This window comes from Hordeum vulgare, chromosome 7H (assembly GCF_904849725.1).
Source record: "Hordeum vulgare subsp. vulgare chromosome 7H, MorexV3_pseudomolecules_assembly, whole genome shotgun sequence".
In the NCBI taxonomy this organism is placed as follows: domain Eukaryota; kingdom Viridiplantae; phylum Streptophyta; class Magnoliopsida; order Poales; family Poaceae; genus Hordeum; species Hordeum vulgare.
Window position 1 is genome coordinate 44,147,435 of NC_058524.1, and position 11,710 is coordinate 44,159,144.

The 11,710-nt window shown below is 42.1% G+C and overlaps 1 protein-coding gene across 1 annotated transcript; it reads left to right on the plus strand.

The window, feature by feature from the left end:
• The first annotated feature begins 721 nt into the window (after positions 1-721).
• Positions 722-3,296, plus strand: LOC123407221. Its single transcript, XM_045100304.1, has 3 exons — positions 722-1,323; positions 1,460-1,772; positions 2,927-3,296. Exons 1-3 carry the CDS (start codon positions 817-819, stop codon positions 2,965-2,967), a joined length of 861 nt encoding a protein of 286 aa, XP_044956239.1. The 5' UTR covers positions 722-816; the 3' UTR covers positions 2,968-3,296.
• Positions 3,297-11,710: the final 8,414 nt, after the last annotated feature.

The following is an 11,710-nucleotide window of genomic DNA, read 5'->3' on the forward strand; positions in this document are numbered from 1 at the left end:
TTAAAAATATGAAATCAAAAATGGTTTAGAAATTTAAAGAAAAAAGGTTCATCATTTTTAAAAAAGTTCATAAATTTAAAAGTAAGTTCATTGAAAATACAAAAGAGTCCATCCAATTTAAGAAAAGTTCATTAAATCTTTTAAAAGTTCAACAAATATTTAAAGTTTTTAGAAAAATCAATTAAAGTTCGTTTATTTTCAAGAAAAAATCATGGAAATTATAAAAATGTCATAAATATTTAAAAAGTTCATCCATTTTCGAAAAAGTTTTCATCAAATTAAGAAAAGTTATCGATATTCAAAAAAGTTCATCAATCTTAGAAAATATTTTCTAAATTGAGAAACTATTAATAAATATTAAAAGAAGTACATATAACTTTAAGAAACATCAAACGTCTTCTAAATGGGCCTGCCCATTGACTAACACCACAGGCGCCAGTTAGCAAAAATGCACGTTAACTGACGCCTGTCGCGGCAAATAGAAAATGCCATTATTTTCATGTCTCCAGACTATACTCAGGCTCCATTTTCTCCTAGGCATATCCAGTCCTTAAACCAAACTAGCTTGAAATCTGTGCTGGTCTGTGATGGAGGAATACAGAGAGGCCGTAGGCGGCGTTCGAGAGTGTGGGCCGGTCCGAGGATACGGCCCGCAGGTCCGAGATGATGGTGTCCGGTTCCTTGAAATACCCCCGGCGTCGCGTTTGGCGCCCGACGTAACCGCCTCAACCAACAGATCAGCTCGCCTCTCCTCGCCGGAGCGCCAAGAAACCCCTCGCCTCGCCACCGCGCAGCGCCCACCGCAGCGGCGAGCCGATGGACCGGTTCCAGGACGGGCACCACGTGTGGCTGCGGAGCCGCGTGCACGGCACGTACCTCAACGCCAACAGCGACGGGAAGAGCGTCTCCCTCCGCGGCCGCCGCGCCTCGCTGAAGGCCGCGTGGACGGTGCACATCTACCACGGCGAGGGCGACGCCGTGTACCTGCTCCTCCACAGCGCCGCCTACGGCCGCTACCTCGCCGCCACGGCCAGGCGGGCGCCTCTCGGGCTCGGCCACAACGGCTTCCGCGCCGAGCAGCGCGACTACGATGAGCCGGAGGTGCAGGCCATCATGTGGCAGGCCGTCGGGGCGGGCGGCTCCGGCGACGACGTCATGCTCCGCAACGTTGACGGCCGCTACCTCCGCGCCAACGGCAGGTACCTCCGCTGGAACGCCGGCGTCAGCGTCGAGGACATGGACCGCGTCAGCACCATGATGTACTGGACCGTCGAGCCCATCCCCGCCAGAGAGTCGGGCATGCATGACCTTCCTGTCATGCCGGTGAGTTCGCCATGACCAGCTTCTCGAATTGCCAAATCCATTCGCTCTAGACCAATTCCTGATCTCTTCTTGCCAAATTTGCGCTTCTCCTGACGGTTCTTGAACATAACCTGCGATCGATGCAACTCAACTGCAGAACCCCTTCCTCTACGTCCTCCTCAGCCAGGGGATCTCCAGGCGGCAGATCGTGTTCGTGCGAGCGGACGCCGAGGGGTTGTACGACGAGCACGGCTGGCACATGTTCCGTTTCTTGGGGAGGTCCGTGAACTACCTGAGGAGCGAGCTGGTTGGCCGCATCGCCTTCATCGACGGCCAGGACCCCGGCGGCATCGCCATGTGCGTCCGGGCGGGCCGCTACGGGCGGCTGACTCCACTCGTCGTCGACCTGCCCCGCTATGCTGGCCACGACGAGGCCCACCGGATTGTCGTGATGATGGCCGGAACCCCTGGTGAGAGCCTCCCTCCAATCTCCATGTCACAACTTCCTAAAGATTTGCTGATGGTAGTCTTGAATCTTGATTGATTTTGTTATGCACAATGTACAGATGTTGGTGCAGTCACTATTTGCTGCATGGCTAATCTGCTTGTGTTTGAAAAAAAGTTTACTGAAAGTACTGTTATAGTCTGAGAAACAGTTTACTGAAATTGTTGTAGTCTGAAATAAAGTTAACTGAAACTGTTGCAGTCTGAAACTTGTTAGGTGTTGGGAATTGTCTGCATCTGTTGTATCTTGTCGATAAATGAAAGATGATCTGTGGATAGTTGGTTAAAGTTATTGCTGGGATAAATCATTATGGAACTTAAAAATCCAAATCAGTTGATTCATCTCTTTTCAGCCTTAACAGAGAAGATGGTGATTGGTGATATTCGTTTGATTTGGCCCATTTTACTTGCATTGAATAACCTGTGAATAAAATGTAGGTTCCAACAACACTAAACTAAATCTTATTTCTGCACATGAGTTGTATCCAGGGGCTGTATTCTGGGTCTTTTTTTTTGTTGCACTAATCTGAGATTTAGATTGTTCATCTGCTTCCCACTGATCTTATTTAGCGAGAAATGTAATGTTGGTCTTGAATCTGCTACGCACAATGCACAGGTGTTGGTGTAAATTCTATTTTGCTGCATGAACAGGATATTTGGAAGCTTACTTTATTGGAGTGCTACTGCTAGTGCTAATTTGATCATATCGTGCTTGGAACTTATCTGAAATTGTTGTAGTCTTGTAGTATAAGGTAAAAGTAGTTGGATGAAAATAGTAGGTTCCACTTGGATTATTAGTCTGTGACTCTGCACACATGGTAAAAGATGGTCTGAACACTTCTGTCTTTGATTCAGATAATTCAGTTCGTCAGTTTCATAACATTCGCCACTATTGGAACTATGGACCCTAAAAAGCCTAATCAAGTTCAGTCATCCCATTTCACCTTTGCAGAGAAGATGCTAATTTTTTAACCTGTGAATAAAATTCAGGTAGTATCTTACCATAGGGAATAAAAAGCTTTGTCCCTTGCACATAATATTGTTTCTGGTTTTGTCTTGTTTATATCATTATTAGTTATTGGTCTGACGCCTAACTGGTTCATACTTTCTGTTGATTCAGCGTATGATGAGCTGCGATACCCTGATGTGAACGCAATATAGAGAGAGCTCAGAGCGGGAGGACCGACAGTTCAACTTTTCATAAGTTGCGCCACCTCGGATACGATGACAGCAGAACTGGACACCTGTTTTTGCCTATAGACACATAGATATAGGTTCAGAAAACTCAGTAGCTCTCATGTTTCTTCGGCTACCTAAACTTGGTGAAAATGTTGCGTCCAATGGCTGAAAAACACTGTAGTGATGCTGGTTGTAGTAGTCGTTTTAGCGCCGCTCTTCTGACATTCATCTCTCTGACGTGATTGCCCCAACTTCAGAGCATTTCACTGTAGTTTTTTTTCAATGAGTTCATGATCCTGCAGTTTTTTTTCAATGAGTTCATGATCCTGCAGTTTTTTCAGATCATGCATTCCGCATATATAACTGGAAAATTCAGTGGTTTTTGCAGTGAGTTGATGGTCCGGCATTCCTTTTGTACTATGCATTTCTATTAGATGAACCATCTGATATCAACAACGATTTGGTTGTTCTTGCTGTTAGTTGGGTGCCTGAGTTTAGATGTCGTTACTTGCTGTGATTCGGAGGTTTTTGCTGAGTGCTCATTAGCAATTTACTCTTCCGCATATGATCCATCATACTTCAGAGATGTTTCCTGAAAAAATAAACATTCACAATTGTTTTAAATAAAATTCGGCAAAATGAATTTGCCCCTCTCTTCCCAATACTGAGACAATTCCCATTTTTGTTTCAGTTTAGACAGAGCACATGGGTGTGGTGTTGATTCTTTCGCCTATTTTGTAATCCATTTCCTTCTAGAAAAATAGGGCTCTACCCTGGAGTAGAACGAAGGATATACACAAACGCAGGACAATGATCAGGATGTGGTTTTGTCATAAACAATGTATTTAACTGTATTTTACGAGAGTATGAGTTCCAAGACTGGGGTTGGAGCGAATTCATCAGGCAATTGCCTGAATCTAGTACACCGACACACAAGGACACAAAGTTGTTATACCGGAACCCTAGGGTAGCAGAGGGGAATTGGGGATCAGAAAGGAGAAGAGCAACTTGGGGAAGAAGAAGGAAGGTAGGAGAAGCAATTGTTTCATTACTTGATCTATAGCTGTAACAGACTGGACTTGCGCTTATATCCTCGCTCGTACATGAGCCTGGGCCATAACGTTTGGCCGCATACTGCTCACACACTCAGCCCACACACGCACATTGTAGTGATCCTATCAGACGCTTGTCGCCACTGAACATAATCTCGCACGCTTCAGTTAGTCTCCTGGCAGCTTACTTGCGCTGACAGTACCCCTGCCTGAAGAAGCAGCTTGTCCCCAAGCTGGTGTCATGGGAAAGCGTTGCCGCACGATGTCGTAGTCTTCCCACTTAGCTGAAGAAGCTGGCAAATCAGTCCATCGAATCAGAACTTGAGCCACAGAAGCGTTGCCTTTCTTCACCAGGCACCGGTCTAGGAATTCTTCAGGCACTGGCGGTTCTGGAAGAGTGTTGAACACTGGTGTATGATCAGGTACATGAGGTTTTAGTTGAGATGTGTGGAACACGGGGTTAACTAGACTACCGGCTGGAAGCAAGAGTTTGTAAGCAGAAGGTCCAATCTTCTCCTGAACTTCAAACGGCCCAAAGGATTTCATGGCTAGTTTGTGATAAGGTATGTTAACCACTGATGTTTGAACATACGGCTGCAGCTTAAGAAACACCTTGTCTCCCACAGAAAATTATCTGAATGAGCATTTCTTATCATCCTCCTCTTTCATCTTGGTTTGAGCTCTGTTCAGATGCTGATGGAGAAATTAAGAGTACCATTGCCTTTCCTGTAGCGAGGTCTACAAATAAGGATGTGTTTCTTATAAAGGGCGAGGAAGTTACCCTCTGAAAAGGAGTGCACCCAAAGGAGCCAGTGTGACCATTGTTTAGGATTTTCAGACACTACACATCGGAGGTACATTTAAACCTAAGAATGGTTTCATACTTTTTTTTTTTGTGTGTGTGCAGAAGAATGGTTTCATACTTAACTATACTTGAACTATACCCGTAAATTTATCTCTCAAAACCATAGTTGAACCATACCCATTTAATGTCATTTTTAGCCAACCCACTATTTTTTTCACCAAAACCAATTTAAACCCAATACACAACCGTGGTTTAAACCTAGTACATAACTATGAGTTTGCTTCAATGTATATATGATTGCACAAATTGACTTGTTAAGAAGCAAATGAGATCGAAAAGGCATAAGTGCATCTACAACAGTTTGGGAACAAAGTTATCCTTGAGATACAGTCAACACACAGCAAGAGGCAAAAAGAAAATGCCTACGGCTGAAAAGCTCACTGACAAGTGTATTAAAACCAAATTGCTTAGCCAAAGAACAAGCAAACACTTCCGATTTTCATGTGGTGTTTCCCCATAATACATAATTACATAGTGCATTACAGCATGCACGCAGATCAAACATACTCGTTCTCGGTCGTCTTTGGTTATCGTACCGCACATTTCTAGACACTAATTGACCCTTGATACGTCTTTAATGTATCTATAATTTTTGATGGTTCCATGCTATTATCTTGTCAAACGTTGGATGTTTTGTATGCCTTTTATATCTTTTTTGGGACTAACTTATTAACTCAGTGCCAAGTGCCAGTTTCTGTTTTTTCCGTGTTTTTGACCCTTTTCAGAGGAGAATATTAGACGGAGTCCAAACGGAATAAAACCTTTGAAAAGATTTTTTTCCGGAACAGAAGATACGCAGGGAGCTTGAGAACCAAGGCAGAGGGCGCCAGGGGAGGCCACAAGCCCCCTAGTCGCGGCCTGGGGGGCTCGCGCCTAGCAGGCTTGTGGGCCCCCTGTGGCTCCTCTGTCCTACTTCTTCCGCCTATAAATCCCCAAAAAATCCAAAACCACGGGAGAGATCCACGAAAATACTTTTCCGCCGCCGCAAGCTTCTGTCTCCGCAAGATCTCATGTGGGGCACGTTCTAGTGCCCTGCCGGAGGGGTGATTCGGATACGGAGGGCTTCTTCATCAACACCATTGCCTCTCCGATGATGCGTGAGTAGTTCATCATAGACCTTCGGGTCCATAGCTAGTAGCTAGATGACTTCTTCTCTCTCTTGGCTCTTCAATACAAAGTTCTCCATGATCTTCATGGAGATCTATCCGATGTATTCTTCTTTTGCGGTGTGTTTGTCGAGATCCGATGAATTGTGGATTTATGATCAGATTATCTATGAATCTTATTTGAGTTTCTTCTGATCTCTTATATGCATGATTTCATATCCTTGTAATTCTCTTCGAGTTGTGGGTTTTGTTTGGCCAACTTGATCTATGATTCTTGCAATGGGAGAAGTGCTTGGTTTTGGGTTCATACCGTGCGGTGACCTCACCCAGTGATAGAAGGGGTAGCGAGGCACGCATCGTGTTGTTGCCATCAAGGGTAAAAGGATGGGGTTTATATCTATTGCATGAATTTATCCCTCTACATCATGTCATCTTGCTTAAGGCGTTACTCTGTTTGTCATGAACTCAATACACTAGATGCATGCTGGATAGCGGTCGATGTGTGGAGTAATAGTAGTATATGCAGAAAGTATCGGTCTACTTGTCTCGGACGTGATGCCTATATGTATGATCATTGTCTTAGATATCGTCATGACTTTGCGCGGTTCTATCAATTGCTCGACGGTAATTCGTTCACCCACCGTAATATTTGCTATCTTGAGAGAAGCCTCTAGTGAACACTATGGCCCCCGGGTCTACTTCATATCATATTTTCAGCCCTACACTTTTACTTCGTTGCACTTTCCGCCTTCAGATCTCACCTGGCAATCAATCGTGAAGGGATTGACAACCCCTTTGTAGCATTGGGTGCAAGTTTGCTGTTTTTGCGCAGGTACATTGGTGTCTTGATACTCCTACTGGATTGATACCTTGGTTCTCAAACTAAGGAAAATACTTACTGCTACTGTGCTGCATCACCCTTTCCTCTTCAAGGGAAAAAACCAACGCAAGCTCAAGAGGTAGCAAGAAGAATTTCTGGCGCCGTTGCCGGGGAGCATCAAGTGAAGCTTATCCAAGTAAGTGTCGCAAACTCATCTCTTGCATTTACTTTTTTGCCTCTCGTTTTCCTCTCCCCCACTTCTAAAAAAAAAGTACAAAAATATTTGCCTTTTTTCGTTTGCCCTTTTCTTTCGCTTGCTTTCTGTTCGCTTGTGTGCTTGTCTCCTTGCTGAAGTCACCATGACTGAAAACACAAAACTTTGTGACTTCTCGAATACTAATAATAATGATTTTATTAGCAATCCAATTGCTCCCGCCACTAGTGCGGAATCATTTGAAAGCAATGCTGCTTTGCTGAATCTTGTTATGAAAGAGCAATTCTCTATCCTTCCTAGTGAAGATGCCGCATCCCATCTTAATACCTTCATTGAGTTATGCGATATGCGAAAGAAGAAAGATGTGGATAATGATGTGATTAAATTGAAGCTATTTCCATTCTCATTGCGAGATCGAGAAAAACTTGGTTTTCATCTTTGACCAAAAATAGTATTGATTCTTGGAACAAGTGCAAAGATGCTTATATATCCAAGTATTTTCCGCCGGCTAAGATTATCTCTCTCCGTAATGATATCATGAATTTTAAGCAACTTGATCATGAACATGTTGCACAATCTTGGGAGAGAATGAAATTGATGATTAGAAATTGTCCCGCTCATGGCTTGAGTCTTTGGATGATTATACAAATCTTCTACGCTGGTTTGAATTTTGCTTCTAGAAATATCTTGGACTCCGCCTCCGGTGGAACTTTCATGGAAATCACATTAGGAGAAGCCACAAAACTCCTAGAAAATATCATGACAAACTTTCTCAGTGGCACACTGAAAGGTCACCTACTAGTAAAAAAGTACACGCTATAGAAGAAATTAACTCGTTGAGTGCTAAGATGGATGAGTTAATGAAATTATTTGCTAGTAAAGGTGCTCCTTTAGATCCAAATGATATACCCTTGTCTTCCTTGATTGAGAGTAGCAATGAGAGCTTGGACGTTAATTTTGTTGGTAGGAACAATTTTGGCCACAACAATGCTTTTAGAGGAAACTATATTCCTAGGCCTTTTCCTAGTAATCCCTCTAATAACGTTGGCAACTCCTACAACAATGCTCATGGAAACTACAATAAATTACCCTCCGATCTAGAGAGTAATATTAAAGAGTTTATCAACTCGCAAAAGATTTTCAATGCGTCCATAGAAGAAAAACTACTCAAAATTGATGATTTGGCTAGGAGCGTTGATAGAATGTCTCTTGATATTGATGCTTTTAAAGTTAGATGTGCTCCTCCCAAGATCAATATGGATGAAACTTTGAAAGCTATGCGTGTTTCCATGAATGAGAGTAAAGAAAGAACCGCCCAAATTCGTGCTAGACATGAATGGCTTAAAAAGGCGTGTTCTCGTGATGAGAATCACGAAGATCTTAAAGTGATTGGTGTGACTCCCATTGAATCCTTGTTTTATAGTGTCAAACCTAATGATGATGGGTTTGGATATGAATCCACCTTGGTTAAAAAACACCCCAGTGATTCGGAGTCTACCTATCTTGATGCTAAAAGCATTGAAAGTGGAGTAGAGGATATCAAAACTTTGAGTAGTAATGAAACTACTACTTTGGATTTCAAGGAATTCAATTATGATAGTTGCTCTTTGGTTGAATGTATTTCCTTGATGCAATCCATGCTCAACTCTCCACACGCTTATAGCCAAAACAAGGCCTTTACCGATCATATGGTCGATGTTATGATGAAATCTCTTGAAGATAAACTTGAATTGGAAGTCTCTATTCCTAGAAAACTTCATGATGAGTGGGAACCTACTATCAAAATCAAGATCAAAAACTATGAATGCAATGCTTTGTCTGATTTTGGTGCTAGTGTTTCCGCGATTCCAAAGTGTTTATGTGATGTTCTAGGCTTTAATGAGATTGATGAGTGCTCTCTTAATTTGCATCTTGCGGGTTCTACTTTTAAGAAACCTATGGGAAGGATCAATGATGTTCTTATTATTGCAAATAGGAACTATGTACCCGTAGATTTCATTGTGCTTGATATTGATTGCAATCCTACATGTCCTATCATTCTTGTTAGACCTTTCCCAAGGACTATTGGTGCTGTCATCGATATGAAGGAAGGGAATATTATATTTCAATTTCCTTTAAAGAAGGGCATGGAACATTTTCCTAGAAAGAAAATAAGATTGACTTATGAATCCATGATGAGGGCTACTTATGGTTTGAGTACCAAAGACGACGATACGTGATTCTATCGCCTTATGCCTAGCTAAGGGCGTTAAACAATAGCGCTTGTTGGGAGGCAACCCAATGAATTTATCTTTGCTTTTTTCCTTTCTGTTTTGTTGCGTCCACACCATCATAATTCTGTTATGATTGTGTCTTTCGTGTTTCTTTTTGTGTTTGAGCCAAGTAAAACCTTTATGACTAGTTTGGTGATGGTTGTTTGATCATGCTGGAAAAAGACAGAAACTTTTCGCTCACGAAATTATTTTTCATTTTTATCCAGAAAGAGCTTTTGAGTTGATTCTTTTTGCTGCTGGTTGATATGCCAATTTCCCAAACTGTCGTAATTGTTCAGAATTTTTGAGATACCAGAAGTATACAAAGTATACAGATTGCTACAGACTGGTCTGTTTTTGACAGATTCTGTTTTTGTTGTGTTGATTGCTTATTTTGATGAAACTATGGATAGTATCGGGGGTACTAGCCATGGGAAAGTGAGAATACAGTAATCTAACAGCAATATAAATAGAAATCAAGTTTGCTACAGTACCTCAAGAGGTGGTAGTTTGTTTTCTTGTGCTAATGATATCACGAGTTTCTGTTTAAGTTTTCTGTTGTGAAGTTTTCAAGTTTTGGGTGATGTTCTCATGGACAAAGCAATAGAGTGGAAAGAGCTCAAGCTTGGGGATGCCCAAGGCATCCCAAGCCAAATTCAAGGACACCAAAAAGCCTAAGCTTGGGGATGCCTCGGGAAGGCATCCCCTCTTTTGTCTTCAATCCATCGGTAACATTACTTGGAGCTATATTTTTATTCACCACATGATATGTGTTTTATTTGGAGGGTTGTGTATTATAGGAGTCTTTTCTTTTTGTTGTGTCACAATCATCCTTGCTGCACACCTTTTGAGAGAGACATGCACTCATCGTGAATTTGCTAAGATACTCATTGAGCTTCGCTTATATCTTTTGAGTTAGGCAATTTAGCTCACATGTGCTTCACTTATATCTTTTGAGCTAGATAACTTTGATCTAAGTGCTTCACTTAGATCTTTTAGAGCACGGCGGTGTCATATTTTGGAGAAATAAGAACTCTCGATCTTCACTTATATATTTTTGAGGGTGCTCTCTCTGAGTAACTTGGTAGTTGGCTTATGCTATGAAAGTAGTCCCAAAGGTGATAGGCACCCAAAGAGGATACAATAAAACTTCCATATTCATGTGCATTGATTAGAAAGAGAAGTTTGATTCCTCTCAATTAGTTTTGAGACATGGATTTGGTAATATTAAGAGTTATGTTAGTAGAATGTTATGAATCTAGATATACTTGTGTTGAAGTTAGTGATTCCCGTAACATGCACGTATGGTGAACCACTATGTTAGGAAGTCAGAGCATAATTGATTTATTGATTGTCATCCTTTGTGTTGCGATCGGGATCGCGCGATGGTTAACACCTACCAACCCTTCCCCTAGGAGTATGCGTTTAGCACTTTGTTTCGATTACTAATAAAAACTTTCCCAATAAGTATGTGAGTTCTTCATGACTAATGTGAGTCCATGGTATAGATGCACTTTCACTTTCCACCATTGCTAGCCTCTCTAGTGCCGCGCAACTTTCGCCGGTGCACAAACCCACCATATACCTTCCTCAAAACAGACACCATACCTAACTATTATGACATTTTCATAGCCATTCCGAGATATATTGCCATGCAACTCCCACCATTCCGTCTCATGACATGTGCCGTCACTTTCATATTGCCATTGCATGATCGTAAGATAGCTAGCGAGATGTTTCAATGTCATACGCCAAGCTAGATCGTTGCACATCCCGGTACACTGCCCGAGGCATTTCCTACAGAGTCCTCATCGTTCTAAGCATTGAGCTGTGAGTAAATTAAAGTGTGATGATCATCATTATTAGAGCATTGTCCCATGTGAGGAAATAAAAAAAAAGGCCAAAGTTGCCCACAAAAAAAGAGAAAGAGATATGGAAAGAGGCCAAAGAGCCCAAAGAGCCCAGACAAAAAAATAAAATAAAAAAAAGAGAGAAGGGACAAAGCTACTATCTTTTCCACACTTGTGCTTCATAATAGCACCATGTTCTTCATGATTGAGAGTCTCTTGTTTTGTCACCACCATATGCTAGTGGGAATCTTCATGATATAACTTGGCTTGTATATTCCAATGATGGGCTTCCTCAAAATTGCCCTAGGTCTTCGTGAGCAAGAAAGTTGGATGCACACCCACTAGTTCTCCTTTTGAGCTTTCACATACTTGTAGCTCTAAGTGCATCCATTGCATGGTAATCCCTACTCTTTCACATTGATATCTATTGATGGGCATATTCATAGCCCTTTGATACGCTGAGTCGATGTGACCATCTCCTCCTTTTTGTCTCACAACCTCCACCACACTCTATTCCACCTATAGTGCTATATCCACGGCTCACGCTCATGTATTGCGTGAGAGTT

What these genes read in the sequence shown, in the direction of transcription:
- LOC123407221 (XM_045100304.1), top strand. Translation starts at nt 817, where the DNA reads ATGGACCGGTTCCAGGACGGGCACCACGTGTGGCTGCGGAGCCGCGTG. An exon ending in ATGACCTTCCTGTCATGCCG is followed by an intron (nt 1,324 to 1,459) that starts GTGAGTTCGCCA and finishes ACTCAACTGCAG; the next exon opens with AACCCCTTCCTCTACGTCCT. An exon ending in GATGATGGCCGGAACCCCTG is followed by an intron (nt 1,773 to 2,926) that starts GTGAGAGCCTCC and finishes CTGTTGATTCAG; the next exon opens with CGTATGATGAGCTGCGATAC.